Raw genomic sequence first — 17,255 nt, forward strand, 5'->3', positions numbered from 1 at the left:
TTTTTGAGCTAGAGTCTCTCACTGGCATGGAACTCACCCAGTAGGCTGGGCTAGCTGGTCATGAGCCCCAAAGTCTGCCTGCCTCTGCCTCTCTATCACTGGGATTATAAGGGTGTGCAGCCACGCCCACCTTTTTATTCTGTGGGTCCTGAGGCTTGGACTCAGGTCCTCACGCTTGCTAGGCAGGCTCTTTACCCACTGATAAAGAATGATATCCTTTATATCCTCATAGCTCCAGAATTCTTATTTCCATCTCAATGATAATTCACCAGCACTATGCTAAGGAAACGCTTTATTACTATCAATTTCTCAAGAAATTATATTTAGTCAATAGAAAAAAAGTGTAGACTTCCGTTTTATGCTAAAGTATTAGCAGACTAAGACAGATGGATAAAAGCAAATGATTCTGTCAAATCTGATGTTTCAGTGGTTAAGAGCACTGGCTGCTCTTCCAGAGATCTGGAGTTCAAGTCCCAGCTCACAACCATCTGTAATGAGATCTGGTGCCCTCTTCTGGCGTGTGGGCATACATGGAGGCAGAATGTTGTATACATAATAAATAAATCTTAAAAAAATAAAGAAAAAGAAAAAAAGTTACAATCTGATGCTTTTGAGTAAATTTGTAGAATTGAGAAACTCATGGTCAGAACATTTTACTTGCTCCAAAATGTCTTCTCATACCATTTGCCACTAATTCCTGGTTCTGTCCTCCAAACGCAGGATACATCCCATAAACGGGTGGCTGAGGCACAGTCTCTGACACCAAGATTCTCCCTCAGCGCAATGTTTTTCAGGCTCCTCTGTGGGGCAGAAGGCATTGGTCACACAGCATTCCCTGTAGTTACTGGACACACTTCAGTCACGTGTTCATTGGCTGTTGGGCACTTGGACTGCTTCAAGGCTGTGGTTCTGAAGAAGGCTGCTGCAGACACTTGGAGCATGGCATTTGGGGACCGGTGCTTTCATTTCCTTCAGAAGATCTCTTGGAATCTGGACCAACTAAACACCATCAATTAAGAAAATGCCCCTCCCCCCCATAGTCACCAGCCAATCTAATGGAGGCCATGCCTCATCAGAGAGCCCCTCTTCCCAGGTATACCAATTACTTTTCTACTGCAGGCCGTGATGGGTTTATGTTCTTTTCATATTTTCCTTCCTTTAACCTGCTTGGGTCTTTTTGTTAATTTTATTACTTTTTTTTGAGATGAGACCTGGTCAGCTCAGGCTGGTCCAAAACTGACTATGTAGGCCAGGCTGGCCTTAAACTCCATCATTTGTGTCTTTGAACCTGAGGGAGGACTCTTATGGGCATATCACCACATCTGGTTTACCGGCTTTGCCTTTCGCTGGGGTAGACTTTAATGCTAGTTCCTGACATGTGTTGAGGGACAGTATGACCCTGGTCTGTCCTCCAACCCCTTCTCACTAGAAGCACCTTCTGTTTCCAGTGTTTCTAGTGCCATTTTAACTCGGGTTGATTTTTAAACAGCTTTTAAAAAAAGGTTACACTCTGTATCAGTATGCATTTTACATTTAACTCAAGTTTGATGATAACTCTATTGGGTCAAAATATGAAACTTTGCTTCACCATAAGTCAGAGCTGCCCCTCTTTCCAGTGTGCTATGATGTTACTGACACTGTACCTATATGCTAACAAAACACTGCAGTACTGTACTCATTTTATAGAAACTTGTCTCTTGAAAGTTAGAGGAAAAGCATGTTTATCATTTCAAAGCCTACATATTTGCCAGGCCGTGGTGGCGCACACCTTTAATCCCAGGACTTGGGAGGCAGAGGCAGGAGAATCTCTGAGTTCGAAGTCTGCCTGGTCTACAGAGTGAGTCCCAGGACATCCAGGACCATTAAACAGAGAAACTCTGCCTCAGAAAACAACCTCCGTATTCACGGTGTCTGGGACTCTTCTTCCTGTACATTTAACTAACATCTACTTCTCCAGCCTAGAAATTTCTCTCTAGTATTAATTTATTCTGAGACAGGTCTATAAGCAGGAGTCTCTATTTATTTGAAAAGGCCCTCATTTTACATTTACTTCCAAAGGTCAGCTTTAATGATAGTACTTTTAAATCATTTTTGATTTCATTACTCATGCACACTTGTGATCAGTTGTTCCTTTCACCATGTCTGTAAGCCGTCTCACCGGTTCCTGGCTATAGAATTCTTGGTTGATTCTTTCTTTCTTTCTTTCTTTCTTTCTTTCTTTCTTTCTTTCTTTCTTTCTTTCTTTCTTTCTCTCGTTTGCTTTGAGCTTTAGTACTCTAGATATTTTATTATTATTATTATTATTATTATTATTATTATTATTATATTTACACCTCCTCTGGCTTCTATTCCTCTATAAGAGAGAAATGATTGTATCATTGTTGCCCTGAACATTTTTATTGCTTTGATTTTTTGGTTTTGAGACAGTGTCTCACTAGCCCAGCAGTCAGACCTGGAGGCCTCCAGCCTCTTGCCTCAGCCTCCTGAATGCTGAGACCTAGGCAGGTGCCCCTGGCTCTTGCTTTCAAGCGCTCTTCTTTGTAGCTTTGCCACAGTTGTGGGTCTCTGAAGACTTCTGCACTGATCTTATTTGGGAGTTCACTGAGTGTCTTGGATGAGCTGAATAATGGTGTTGTTCTATTTGCCTGACTGTAAACTGACCTTCGGGTTAGAATGAGATCATCTTGGCGGTAGCTATCCCTGTGCCCGGTGCCTGAGGTGCGTGCAGTCTGCAGAGCTCCGGCCTTGTATTATAGTTGAACCTTGAGTTGACTGTTTTCTGTTTTACCTCTTCTTGGTTCATCTCTGGATCTGATTCTAGCAGGACCAGAGGATCTACTCACCTCAGGAATGTTCTGGATTCTAAACTGGATATGGTGGCATACATTTGTAATCCCAGCATTGGGGAGGAGGAGGCTGGAGGATTAGAAAAGTTGAGATCAGCCCTGGATGAACAAAACAAACAGCCAAGAGTGTTCAGGATCTGCCTGACCACTTTCTTGGCAAAATGTGGAGGAAGCTATTGCTGGGCCAAGCGTCTGTCTAATCTTATATTCAGGCTCTTCCAGGCTCCAACCTGTCCAAACCCCCTCTACTCCCCCCAGCCCTGCTGATTTTCTCTGTCTTCCTCAGTCTCTCTACGCTCAGATAAAGCATTCCTTCACCAGGTGAGGCATTCAGGGAAAGCCTCTGCTATCTTGGGAATTCATTTGACTCACTTTGCCTCCGCTTTCACTGGGTGAACAGACAGATGTTGTTTGGGTTCCTCTTGTTAGCTCAAGACAAGAGTCTTAACCCTTCTGAACAGTGCTTGGAAGAGGCAGAATTCAGAGCTTCTTGGGTGCAGTCATTCTGGCATGGTGCTGTCCCCACTTCCCTGCCTGCCCATCTCACTGCTGGGTGAGAAGGAATGGGCCAATGCATACACAGTCTTGGCACCTTGATGCCATGAGTGGCAGGTGTCAACAGTACATATCACAGTGATCACAAATGCCAGCAAAGGGACTGGCTATTTTGTTAAGACAGGGTCTCTGTAGTCCTGGCTTTTCAGGAACTCATGCTGTAGACCAGGCTGACCTCAAACTCATAGAGATCTGCCTGCCTCTGCCTCTCAAGTGCTGGGATTAAAGGTCAGTGTCACCCAACCCAGCAAGATTTGTTTTTATCTCTGTAACCAGAGGATGAACCAAAGTTGGGGAGTATTATAAAGGGACCGTGGGAACATGGGACCCCCATTGGGTTTTCCAAGTCATCATGTACTGATGACCTACTGTGTGCTGGGCACTCTCTTCAGCCCCTCTAGGAAGCCCAAGAGTTGGCTCTTACTCTTCTCCCCATCTTGAACAGTCATGTGCCAAAACCAGCAGGGGGGCGGAGCAGAAATGAAGCTAGGCATGTCGGTTAGAGTAGGAAAACCGAAAACCGTGGCTCTTCTCTTTTGCTCCCATGTGAACTTGACCTTTGTTTCATCCACAGCCAGATTTAAGTGAGAAAGCTTGGTTCTTCACAGCCACAAGTCTGAATCAAAATTCTACATCTTTCGCCCAGCGGTGGTGGCGCACACCTTTAATCCCAGCACTCAGGAGGCAGAGGCAGACAGAACTCTGTGAGTTCGAGGCCAGCCTGGTCTACAAGAGCTAGTTCCAGGATAGCCAGGGCTGTTACACAGAGAAACTCTGTCTCGAAAAACAAAGAAAAAAATTTTTCCACATCTTCCGTGGGGAATTGAGGAAGTGAGTAGGGGGAGCTCTGTAGATACACCCTTTTGTATTCATGGGGCCAAACTGCCACCCACTCTCACACCCATGGTTGCCTCCTCTTCTACAAGGATCCCAGGGACTCTGGGGGCTATTATTTAGATGCAGGTAAGAGAAACCATGTTGTAGTGGGCAAGCCTCGTAGGGTAACAAGGCCTGGGATATTTCCCCTGCTGTTCTTCAGTCCCTAGAACTTTTGTCTTCTAGGGTGGGGGAGTAGGGCTTAGGGGTTAGGTATCTTGTCCCTACAACCAGCAGGCCCAGGTTGTTGTCTGTGGGCCTCTCTGTAACAGCCCAGGCTAACCTCTGAGGCTGGGTGCCGTGGGACATTTGGAGAGGATGTTCAGTCTCAGATGTTGTGGCCTTGTCCTCACTCACTAGCATGCTCTACGGGAGTGTGTCCACATGTTCTGTAGCCCACAGGAACGCTAGCTGTTGGCTACCTCTGCACTGCCCCCAACACGCCATGTTTGGAGAATGAGGGCTTTGGGGGTTTACCACTCAGACTCTGAAGACCGAAGAACCATGTCTGCCTGCTTTGGTGTGGGAGGCTGAAACAACACCGTGAAGCCCGTCAACAACACACATTCACTCGGGGCTTCCTCTGCCATCTTTCTATAATCCCGACTACTCTCTTGATTGAAAATGATGTCCAACCAGGAAGCTCCAGGCTGCCCGGCACAAGACAACCCCTGGGCTTCTGGGTTTCTTCACAGTCAATGTCCAGATAAATGCTGCAGCACTAAACCGAGGAGCTACACTGCCCTCCAGTGGGGCTATAGTGTGAAAGCAGCTCAGTGCTGAAGCCTGGAGGCCAGATTGCTGCGGCGAGGTGGAGAAGGGAGCTGGTCAGACTGTTTATCTAGCCTTAGTGCTATCATCTATTTGAGACCATCCTGGGAAACACTTGGGTTACAGTGCATCAAAGCTGGCTACCATGGTGGACGTTTGGGCTCAGCACTGCTTCGGACTCCAGAGGCAGGTGAACACTTCTGAGGTTGAAGACTGCTGGGTCTTTTCCCAGGAGTCACAGCTGTCACCATTACCAGCGCAGCTGCTGGGTGCAGTCACTCCTATACTTGGGTCCAGAGGAGCGCCGTCACAATAGAGGAGACACAAGGCACCGATGGTCCTGGCCAGGTTGGTAATCCAGTCCTGTACACTGACTAGACCAGGCAAGGTGGGGAATGGCACCTGGGAGTGTCCAACAGCTTGCCACTCATGAAGGTCACTGCTCACCTTTGCACCTCAGCTGAAGGGACGCTCCAGCCACTACAAAGTATATCCATTTGCCATTCCTACCCTATGCATCAGGGGACCACTAAGATGCAGGTGGTAACAAGTTATAGCTTCTAAGTTTTCATTTTGATCAGGCCCAATTACAAACCTGCCACCTGTGTGCAAATATGGAAGCACAGTGGTGTCTGTAGACACCAACAAGAAAAGGTGCTTCCATCGCAGAAAGTTAACTATAGAGAATATAATCTCGTCTAGGAACCGGGGGGGGGGGGGGGGGGGCAGTGACCTCTCCAGGACAGGCACAGAGGAAAACCAGATATTTAGGTTTCTGAGGTCACTGTGGGGACAGGTGTCACAGCTTTGTGCAATCACCAGGCCCCTCTGGGCAGTGTGAACACAGGGAGGCAGACCTGTGGAGATTCAGACCACGTGCTGAGTGGGAGTATGTAGGCAGGAAAAGAATCTTGGGAGAAAACGCTTGTCACACATGCTAACAAGTGGAAGTGAACACGTTCAGATCCCTCCCGAGGTCTTCCTAGTTTCAGGGAGGCAGCTGGACTTTGGGAATGAAGGTCTTATAGGAAACTCTTACCTCGTTCCCAATGGTCAGGAAAGGGCTGCAGCTAAGAGACGGTTTGGGGTGACTCTGGAACACTGCAGCCCTTGGGTCTTCCATGATTCTGAGCTCTTCTAGTCTTACAGGCTAGGATGGAGGTAGGCAGCACAGGGTGACTGGTCAACCAGCAGCTCATGGGGTGGGGAAGAGAAATCTGAGCTGCTGGGGAACTTCGGCCTGACCCTTGGTAGGTATAGTTGCCCTGAAGACGAGAGCAGTAAGATGCTGTCACCCTAACGAAGGTCCCTTGTGCTGCCTGAGACTGGAGAGATATAGACAAGGCTAAGTGTTGGCAGGGATGTATATAGGGGGCAGGGGACAGACAAGGGGCCAGACAGGCCTTGATGCTTCACAGGTCTCGCCTCCACTGTTGACACTCCAGTGACAGTGGCTTGTCAATCTTCCTGCCAAGCACATAGTGCTGTCTCCAAGTGAACAAAACCAAAGACAGATCTACATCCCAAACGCTGGGAAGGGGGTGCCATAAAATGGTGCAATGACATTGAGCTTGGAGACAAGGAAGGGTGCTGTGACATGGGTATCACACTGCACACGGGAAAGACTCTGGGAAACTGCAAGAACACTTTTTTTTGTTTTCTTGTTTGCTTTTCTGAGACAGAGTTTCTCTGTTTAACAGTCCTGGCTGTCCTGGAACTCTCTTTGTAGACCAGGCTGGTCTCTATATGTCACTGAGATAGCCTGCCTCTGCCTCCCAAGGGCCAGGAAAAAGAATGAGTTAACTGTTTCCTGTCCAGCCTTCAACAAAATGTATGCTGTGTGTTTCTTGATGGGATCTTCACAGTGTCATAATGTAACTGTCTAAAGGACACCACAAGTCAATTTCTCCAAAATTTTATTTTAATTTAAATTACAGGGCCAGCCAGATATTCTGATAAGAAATTCACTTTTCCTCAGGAGAAAGGAAACACTTCCATATCATCAACAATTGTATACATCTCCCACTTTTTTAAGGGTTTAAAAAAAAAATCACATTAAGTAACTGCCTTAAGTAAAATTAACCCTTTATAACACCGAAGAAACCACACCCAGGATAATTGTTTTGGTAATAGGAACCTAGTAAATGATCACAGGTCAAATGCATTTTCCAATTTTGAATGTTTTCACATTGTTCTGTTTAAAAACAATCCAGAGCCTTCTCTGCCTCCAGCTCCCAACGCATTAGTAACACACATTTCTCTGACACACTGCATTCATCTTCCACACCAGAACTCTAGCACTACTTTATGTTTGCCCAAGTGGAAGCTGTTTTCTGTCTGGAGTTCTAAGAGCTAGCTTGGCAAGGAGATACTCCTTCCCCTTGGCGTAATGACTGCTGTCGCACTAAATCCTGACCCGCAGCACTGCATGGCAAGGACTGGGTCAGCTCAGCTGAGTCTGCCTCCTGCTGAGATTTCTTAGTCCAGGAGACTGAATGCCTTCCCTATTTCTACTAGTCAACAGGAATTCTCTTCTCCTCTCCCACACACCCTGTGGAGACAGCCTGGAAACTACTGTACCCTGCCATCTGAATGAAACAGAAAGAACACACCTGAATCTTCTGGAGTGGTTTTTCTGACTTGTGTTCCTTGAAGGAAACCTTAAACCTGCTCAAACCCCAGCCAGGAGGCTCCTTTTATTGGCCAATGAATCGTTCAGTTCGTAGGAGAGGCTAGCAAAGAATCGTCATTGTTTCAGTCAGCTACAGTCATGCTGAACCGGATCGGGCAAACTCAGATTTTAAGTTGTTAGTTGTGACCTGTGTGTCACTGAGATGAACAGACCCCATCTTAGTAACTTTACGGAGACACAGTCTAGGAGACATTGTTCTGTGTGGTCACAGTCACAAAAAGTGGTGCAAAATCAGTTGCTTTATAAATACTGATAATTTGCAGCATTAAGGAAAAGGACATTAAAAACAATCTCCTCAGAGGACACCTAGGACTAGAGCTCTTCTTTTCCTATGAGAAGCCAAAGTTTTAATTATTCAGTTTCACGACTACTGTACTGGATATTACTTACTCTAAGAAAGAAAGGGTGCTCTACAGAGGCCCCCCCGACCCCACAAGAATCAGCATTATTAGCATAATCTGTATCATTCATAGATATGGCAATCTTAGGACTCATTTTAAATGAATAAGGCCAATATTCTGCAAGTCCATGTAGAGAACTGAGTTCCAGGTCTGTACTTCCACCTGTCAACGGTGCCCCACTGGGTAACTGAATACAAGGGATTGGTTCTTTTTCTTTTAGTGCTGTGATCCTTAAATGTTAAAATCAGCATTTTCATGTGATCTCAAGTATTTCAATTACATATGAGCATTTTTTTTTTTTTGCAAAACTCAGGTAATAGTTACATACTACTACAATAACATTCCTCTGCTGTACAAATTAAACGATTTAAAAGAAATGAGCATTCTAAGAATTATATACAAAAGAAACCTGTAAGCAGTATTGAAATGAAACGTAAGGTGTTGCTGCTAGCTCTACTGTTTTAAAATACCTTCAAAAGTAAAATGAACAAATAGCTTTCTACACATCCAGGTTCACAAGTCTCAAGAAAATCAAATGTCAAAAAGTTCTAGAAAGCTGTGAAAAGCATATATACACTTTCCTTATGACCTTATGAAGCTCCACACTTGAGAAGCTGCTAAGTTTCAGTATCAATTTATTTGCACGTCAACTTTATCCTCCCCAAAGCTCACACTGGATACAGTTCCCCTCCTGTTCCTTCGGCGACAGTGGCTGATCTGGCTCTGGGATGCCAGTGTACCCGTCCATACTGCAGAGATCTGCACAGAGCATCGCTGATGTCATCAACGTCTTTTCCCTAGACCACTTTCATCATACATCTGCCTGCATGAACTCAGCCATGTTCAGAACTCCTGTAGCAAATGGAGTCTGTGAGTTCTGAAATGTCAGAGCTCAAGGGAAAGACCACGTGTGTGCTAATGTGCAAGCAGCAGCAGCTATGTTCTCCAACCTGGACTGAAAAACAAAAAGGTAAAATGAAAACCGTTCACTTAACAGCAGATTAGCAGTAATGTTCCTCATGAATCGATAAGAGTGCCTGATGCTGAGTAGCTAACAGCAAGTGCTGAAGTTGGATGGGATATTGTGGTGTTTGTTGGAAATTAGGCTTCTTGCTGAGCTGGTCTCTTCAAATCCCTGATCTGTTTGACTAAATAGGTCTTCTCATCGTTGAACTGCTCGTCCTCCGTCCTGTCGTTCTGAAACTTGCTGAGGAACTCGATGAGTTTGGTCTGGTTCTTGAGGAGGATGTCCAGGATAGGCTGGGTCTTGTTGGGGTTGGCCACAAATACCTGCATAAGAGAAAACCCTGTCAGTCAGAGAAGCAGTTAAAGTTCACCTAGCAAGCCTCTGGGCAGGTAGGAACCTTATCTGGGTAGATAATTGGTTCTTGCTTTAAAAGAGCTTATTTTTACAAGATAAGGGAAATAATGTCTATTTGTTCTAGCACAAAGATTGCCAAGTTCTCCTGGTGGCAGCAGCGGACGCCTTTAATCCCAACACTCAGGTGGCAGAGGCAGGCGGATCTCTGTGAGGCCAGCCTGGTCTACAGAGTGAGTTTCCAGGACAGGTTCCAAAGCTACAGAGAAACCCTGTCTTGAAAAAAATCAAAGGGAGGGGGGCGACGGTGGAATGCCAAGCTCATTCTGCAAACTCTAAAACTGAGTAGTTAGTTAGACCTAATTACTTTTATTTTAAAATCAAATTATTTCTGGGCACAAGAAGTCAGATTAGACCTTAAGTCGCCCCCTTCCCCCAAGCATCACAAAATACTTTCGGCTTTGCACTGGCCCTCACTTAATCAACTATAGATAGAGATGAATCAGAGGCCTAGACGGGGTGGGCGGGGGAGGAGGGCAGCAAGGGAAATCCTTCTCTGAATTACCTCCTGTTCAGGCTGAAAAATAATGGCACCCTCTCTTTACTATACTTTCTTATTCTCAAGTCCAAATGGTCCACCCACTTCCAGGTCCCTGCTTTCGTTTAAACACTTGGGCTGAACTGAGTATCACATTGGTTACTGGAAGCTGGCAGTATTTTACTAACTGTAACAACAGTTTGGAGGAGAGCACTGTGTCAGCGCAGCCCACCTTGAACACGTGAAAGGCCTCAAACTGGATGTTTCGGCTCTTGTCTCGGAGGAGGTTCATCATCAGCTTGAGGTTCTCAGGTTTACTGATGTATTTTGTCATAATCGTGAAGTTGTGTCTGTCTAACAGCAGTTCACCAAGAAGCTGAGAACACATTTGGATCATCAAATAATAGGCTTAAAGCAAATAAAAAATTAAACAACAACCCACTTTATGGTCATATAGAGACTAGAGAGACTGGTTTCCAAAAAAACAGCAACAAAAGTAAAAATGAACATCAAGAAAGTGGTCAGAACAATGGGTGCTAGGAATTTCTTCTGTTCATTAATCTTAAACTAAGTCCTCACCACCCCGACCCCATTTTAAAATATATTTAACAAGGCTTTCCAAGATGAAGGTTTGTGTCTGCCTAAACATGTACTACAGTTTTAATTTTCCCACATCTGCCTCACAAAGCTATACGCTCAGCGGAGGTTCCTCAAGACGACTGTGACTGTAACGGGGCCACAGCAGAGAGCAGAGCCCATCTCTGCCTGTTTGAGTGCTTCCTTGATCCACCAAATAAACTCACAGCGTGCAAGCGGTTACTGCTCAGTTGAGATTTTCCTCCATGTTGTTTTCATGCTGAGCTCTAGCTGAGGCCCAGTGTGTCCACTGTGTCAGCTATGTACCCTGCTCGGAGCAGGCATCGGCATCATCCTTGTGGACAGAAGGGCAGACAGTAAGGACTGTCCCGTGCCAGCCTGCCTGGCTTCAGATATGTAATTCAGAACTGACCTCTGGGGAATGCAGTGAGAAACTCAAGTGTGATCATATGGGGATCATAAGTACAGAACTGCCTGATGGCAGCTGCTGGTTCCCAGCTGAGCTCCAGGTATTTGACATTTCTAAATAACAGAGCTCTAGATAAACAGCTTCTCACCATACAAAAACAAAATTCAAAAACCAAGACCCCAAACCTGTGGGGCTAGAGACATGGTCCAATGATCAGAAACACTTGTTCTTGCATGAGGTTCACATCGCCTATGTGGGCTGCTCGTGACTGACTGTAACCAAAGCTCCAAGGCTCTCATGGCCTCCTCCAGCACCTGCACTCATATCCCACCCCCCCAATCTGTTGTTCAGGGAAATAACTATGCTACCTAGCATTTATAAGGAATTTATAAAACTTATGTTTCAGGCCAGCAAGATGGCTCAGTGGGCAAAGGTGCTTGCATACCAAGCCAGACAGCCTGAGTTTAATCCCCAGGACTCACGTGGTGGGAGGGAGAACTTGTTCTCCTAACCTCCATGTGTGCCCCAATCCCCACATAAATGAAGTGCAATGTGATCATTCTTTTTTTTTTCTAAGACAGGGTTTCTCTGTATAACAGTCCAAACTCGCTCTGTAGACCAGACTGGTCTTGAACTCAAGAGATTCACCTGCCTCTGCCTCCTGAGTGTTGGGATTAAAGGCTTGTGCCAGCAATGTAATAATTTTTGTAATTAAATCTAACTTTAGGCTTCTTATCACTCTGAATTATATAATTACTAATTTTTAAGGTAAGAAGCGGCCTGCCTGCATCCTCTGAAGACTTGTAAGTGGGTGTTAGAGGGTGCAGCTTTCATTGCGCTCATCCTCTATTACAGAAACTGAAGGCATGCTGAGGAAAGACTAGCTTCAGTTTAGTTATCTCCAAGAAGATGACTGTGAACTCCAATTCTTTGGACACTGAAAAAGAAGTTGGGGTATAAAGGGATATAAAGTTGCTGCCAGTAGGGAAGGAATGGTGTCATATCAATAAAAAATCAGATACTTTTGAGGAATTCTGAGAGAAGTGGAATTTAAAATACATCCAGTACAACATTTAAATGAGATTCTAAATCATTGGAACTCCACCTCCAGTTCCTGTAGAACTACTTCCTGACAAAACTGGATGTGCTGCCACATATTTAGTAAGCACTATAATAACACACAGAGGCCTGCAGCTGAGAAAGCACATTTTAAACTCTGTAGGCCATATGGTCTATGTGACAACTTCTCAGATCTCCTTTTACAGTTTCAAACAGCCAAAGATGATGCAGAAATAAATGTCTGTTCCTGTAAAACTTTACAAAACCAATCAGTTGGCTGAGTTTGGATTCAAGGCTATAATTTGCCAGCTGCACGTGCGTGGTTTACAGGCATGTTTATATGTGTGCAGGCACACATACTTGGGTGCATATGTATAAATGTGTATGTGTGTGTGTGTGTAGGGCAAATACCTGTGTCCACCATAGCCACTTTTCCACTTGCCATATTGAGGCAGAATGTCTTACTTGAACCTAGAATTTGTTGATTTAGTTAACAACTAAACTACAGCTTGACCCTAGGATCGTGTCTCCACCACCCAAGCACAGGGTGACTGCCATGGCTGCCCAGCACTCAGTGTGGGTACTGGGACTCTGACTACTCCTCATGCATACATAGCAGGTACTTGGCCCACTGAGCTACATCTCCAACTCCTTAGTTTGCCAACGACTGTTCTAGACTTTCAATCTTAAATTTAACATGTTTAAGGTTCAAATGGAATTCTCCATATCCTTTGTCGATAAAAGCAGGCAAAGCTACGGCATTTCAGTTTCACTGTTCACACGCTGGCCCCAACCCTCACTGCCACGTCTATTCCACATGTGGTATACACCCAGAATGCTTTACATAGTTGGCATGAATCCATTTAAAAGTATCTTTCTGCAAGGTATGATGGTTCGTGCTTGTCATGGTTTAAACAGGATTCAGGCCCAACTTTAGTCACATAGCAGGACTCTGTTTCAAAACCAAAACCAAAAAAATCTTTTGAGGGAGGGTTTCATTTTATAGCCACGGTTGTTCTGGAACTCAGATCCACTTGTTTCTGACTCTGGAATGTTAGGAATAAGGGTGCATGCCATCACTGCCCAGCCCAATAAAAATTTCAATCCTACAAAATTATTTCAGAATCTAAAATACTGCACTGTTAGGAGATAAAATTCTCTTCCATTTCCTTTTATATTCCCCTTTGATGTCTCAATCTTACACGTTGGCATTTACCCCATAGAGATCACTAATAAACCTCAAACTGTGCAAAAGTCCTGACTATGCCAAAATCACAAATGTATTTATTGTCTCCTAAAGGTCTACAACCGAGATCAGCATGTACCCAAATTCAAGTTGCAAATACACAATGAAGGGAAACGAATGACATGAGAAAGAGAATTGTCCATACCTTCAGTGACTGTCTCTTTGTCACATAATTTTCTGAATGAAGTAGCTTCTCATATTCACTAAAAAACTGAGACCAGAAAGCATACATCAAGGTTAAGAAAAAGGAGGCACGATTACATGATAAAGTTTGGGGCTGACTCTCAACATCAGCAAAGGTCTGTGCTTTCTTGCTGACAATGGTGTCAAACCTTCCTTCCTTTGTGCCCCTCTGGTGATGCCAACAACCACCTCTACACATGGAGCTCCTGGGGGTGGTCCCCTCCAGGCTCCAGTGAGATCCAGAGACCGCTCTGACAAAGTCCTTCTCTGCACCTTAAATCAGCCTCATAAAGCATTAATACGTTCTCACAGTTTCCACGCTCATTTCTTGGTGTTGTTACACTAGAAAATTCCTACTTGTTTATATACAGGAACCAACTTGTCTAAACAGCAAGAGAAAAATATCCCTTTTCTTTCTAGGTATCAAGCAAGGAGAGAAAACAAAGTTGAGAGGAGAAACCCAGTAGTGTGTTAAGTCATAAAACAAAACAAAACAAAACAAAAAATTCACATTCCTTCTGACTGTACTTTACACATTTCTGCTAGTTGCCTAATAAATGTCTTCCTAATATCTTGTTAGCTAATGCCACATTCACTAATAATACGCAGGAAACTATTTTACTTCAGCATTAAGACAGACTTTATTATCTAGAGTAAATTTCTTTAAATACGATAGTCTATATGTGGGAGGCTTTAAATTAAGATAGTAACATATTAATAAGATAGGTAGCAATTCCTAACTGCTTATGGTGTTTTAGTGCTCTCTCTGTGAACTTTAGTATCAGAGAGCTGCACACTCCACATACTGTAGGCAGGAGCTACTTTGAGGTTAAAGAAGTCACTTGAAACCGGACTCAGGCAGTTTGAAGTTAAAGCAGAGGTTCTCAATCTTCCTAATGTCGGACCCTTTAATACAGTTGCTCATGTTGTGGTGACCCCCAACCATAAAATTATTTTGTTGATACTTCATAACTGTAATTTTCTCACTGTTATGAATCATAATGTAAATATCTGATATGCAGGATCTATGGTGACCCAAAGGTTGAGAATCACTGTGTTAAAGCCTGTGAGGTCCCTATGTAGTGACGGCTGCCACCTTAAACCAGAGACACAAAAGCAAACACCAAGTCCAAACACTCATGGCAGAAATAAAATGCTGTCAATGCTCAAGCCATCTGAGGCTGAGTACTTGGCTACATGCTATGATGCAGCTGGGAGAGGGGAAGATAAGCAGAAGGGACAAGCATAAGAAAGCATAGATTCTGTCTCTGAGAACCTTATAATGCAGTGGAATAGGAAAGCAAATGGTGAAATGTCAACAATATTTAAAACATTAAAGATTTAAACTACTAGTAGAATAGCTTTTTAAAAAAAAGTAAGTCTTGTGGGACAGACAGAAAGTTTAAGTGGACAATTATTATTCTCAGTCCTCTAAGTGTGCCTATCAGATCTCGGACAGAGTGGAGGGAACTAATGTGGCATAGGGAGAAGCCCTCCAGAGGGAAGAGGAAGGCAGATGAGCAGGCGTGGACACAGCACTGTGCCCTGCTGGATCCTCCTGGATCACAGGCAGCTCTCTGGAGGCTATCAGTGCTGGGCTTGACTGACACTGACAGAGCTGGAATCAACGTCCTCATCTAAGCTCCAAGCACTAAGTCCCTTGGCCATGGGCACAAGGAGTAAGCAGTGAGGCAGGAGCAAAGCTGCGGTCCTGCCCACTCTAGGCCTGCACTGCTCAAATCCCATCAGCTGCTGCCTCTTTCTTTTGTATGGAGCAACTGATGAAAAAGGAAGAAGAAAGTAAAAAAATGTCAGATTAAATTCTCTTCGCATTTTAAATAAAAAAAGATTATCACTCAAGGAGCAAAAATGACCACTTCCCTCTTCTAAAATAAGAAAATATACAAGACGCAGATCAAATTTTGCTTCAGACTTAGTAGTACTCCCGGTTGTTTCAGTAAAGAAGTAATTACAGCATTGTTTACAAACACCATAGAGTCAAACATTCTGATACAAAACCTACCTTAAACCTCCATTTAAGCTAATTTCATTTCTGTTAAAAGTTTACAGATGTAATACATACTTACTCTATCATAATGCTGTTCCAAAAATTCTGCACTGAGCAATTTATGTCTCGTGAGTAAATCCTAGGAAAAGAAAAAGATGTATTTTTATAGTTGTTCTCCATTAATGTTTTCTTAGAAAAAAAGAATTCTAAAATATTCTTTGCCAAATTGCCTGATAAACTGTTGTTAAATATTAGCAGACAGTACGTAATACTTCATTATGATTTTTTTCTCAGGACCATGAAATGACCTTGGTCTCCCTGGATAAGAACTGTTTAAACTTCCTTAGGCCTCTCTGGAGCTAGCTCGAGGGTGCACTGGCCTGGGTCATATGCATGGACAGGAGCACACCAGCTTTAGTTCCTTTGAGGAGTCCACTGGGACTCCTCATCTGCATAGAACTGACCTGCCACTCACCTCCTGATAACTTCCCTTCACAAAGGCTTTCTGCATGTCCAGTCATCTGCTCCTGACCCTGACCTCTGACTTGGCATCACTTCCTCAAAAACCTTTCTTGATGGGTCACAGTTGTGACTCTACATTTGCTTGTGGGATTATTTAATAAGCCCCCTCCCCTTCATTAGACTGTAACTTCTAGTCACGTTGACTTTTACAAGCTTTAAGATTTTGGCACTTAAGCACTGCCCAGTAAGAGTAAGAGCTTAGTAATTAAGTAAATCGAAAGATATGTTTGGGAAAGCGTGACTTGAACATTCTTCACAGTATGCTGTTTAAGAAGGTTTCTAACCCAACCCCAAAGATTTACAGCTGCTCAAACTGCTGGATGGATTTGTGCTAAATTCCCTCATTTAAATAGGGAAGTTCAGGAACCTTTGGTAATTTTTCCAAGTCTCCTGTGAGAATTAAACAGAATTTAGTTTCAGTATCTTTGGAGAGGCAGCAATCACTTTACATAAACCTTCAGTACATCTGCTGCTCAACCCGACTTTACATACAGGTCCTCCACTTGGCAGATACTATAATCTCTCCCGTCACAGGCAGAGAGGAAAGCGGTAGTGTGGCCAGTACCTTAGCAAGTATCAATGGTTACAATGCAGAAAGGAACATAAAGACATCAAAGGGAGGTATCAACAGAGAAAACATCTAAGCCTGCCTATCAAAGAGCATCCCCCACTCTTTAGCCTGCTACCATGTATGGTTAAAGGCTGGCTCCCCGTGAGTAGGTACCACAAGGACAGGCCTTAAATTTACAAGCCACTGCTGAATCCCCAGACCTCAGAACAATGCCTAAAATAAGTCAGACACTGAGAAACTGGATAGATGGATAGATGGATGTAGTAAGAGATTAACATGTCTGTATACAGTGAGTGCCACTTCATTCTTGTGGATAATCTGAGTCAGTGCAGCCAAAGCCCACTGCTCTCTGGTCACAGTCTAAAGAAGACTAAGGGAGAGGGTATCTAAGAGATGTTGACTCTCAACTGAGTCTTGAGCTTCAGAACAGGTCAGTACAAAGTATTTGCTTTAAGATGGAAAGGCCTATGGTATAAAGAGGAGGGAGCCACATGGCAAAAAGGGAGACCTCCAACATGTCTCCACTCATATATTATCATCTGGGAACTCAGACTATGGTCAATCTGGGAAGCAAATTTCTATGGTGTCAGGGTGGATGGGACTGAAGGGGGTACTCTGGGCACCCAAAGCAGGAAGGAGTTGGACCTTATGTATAACAGCATG

At 44.1% G+C, this 17,255-nt stretch overlaps 1 protein-coding gene across 1 annotated transcript in view; it reads right to left on the bottom strand.

The window, feature by feature from the left end:
• Nucleotides 1–8,411: 8,411 nt before the first annotated feature.
• The window catches only part of Cab39 (calcium binding protein 39), an 80,015-nt gene continuing 71,171 nt past the window's right edge, over nt 8,412–17,255 (bottom strand). The window contains exons 6-9 of the mRNA XM_057761892.1: nt 15,579–15,638; nt 13,454–13,519; nt 10,230–10,373; nt 8,412–9,431 (exon numbers count right to left, since the gene is read on the bottom strand). Of these exons, the coding sequence (XP_057617875.1) occupies nt 9,243–9,431; nt 10,230–10,373; nt 13,454–13,519; nt 15,579–15,638 (459 nt within the window). The 3' untranslated portion in view covers nt 8,412–9,242. The remainder of the gene's footprint in view (nt 9,432–10,229; nt 10,374–13,453; nt 13,520–15,578; nt 15,639–17,255) is intronic.

Source organism: Chionomys nivalis, chromosome 2, assembly GCF_950005125.1.
Source record: "Chionomys nivalis chromosome 2, mChiNiv1.1, whole genome shotgun sequence".
In the NCBI taxonomy this organism is placed as follows: Eukaryota; Metazoa; Chordata; class Mammalia; order Rodentia; family Cricetidae; genus Chionomys; species Chionomys nivalis.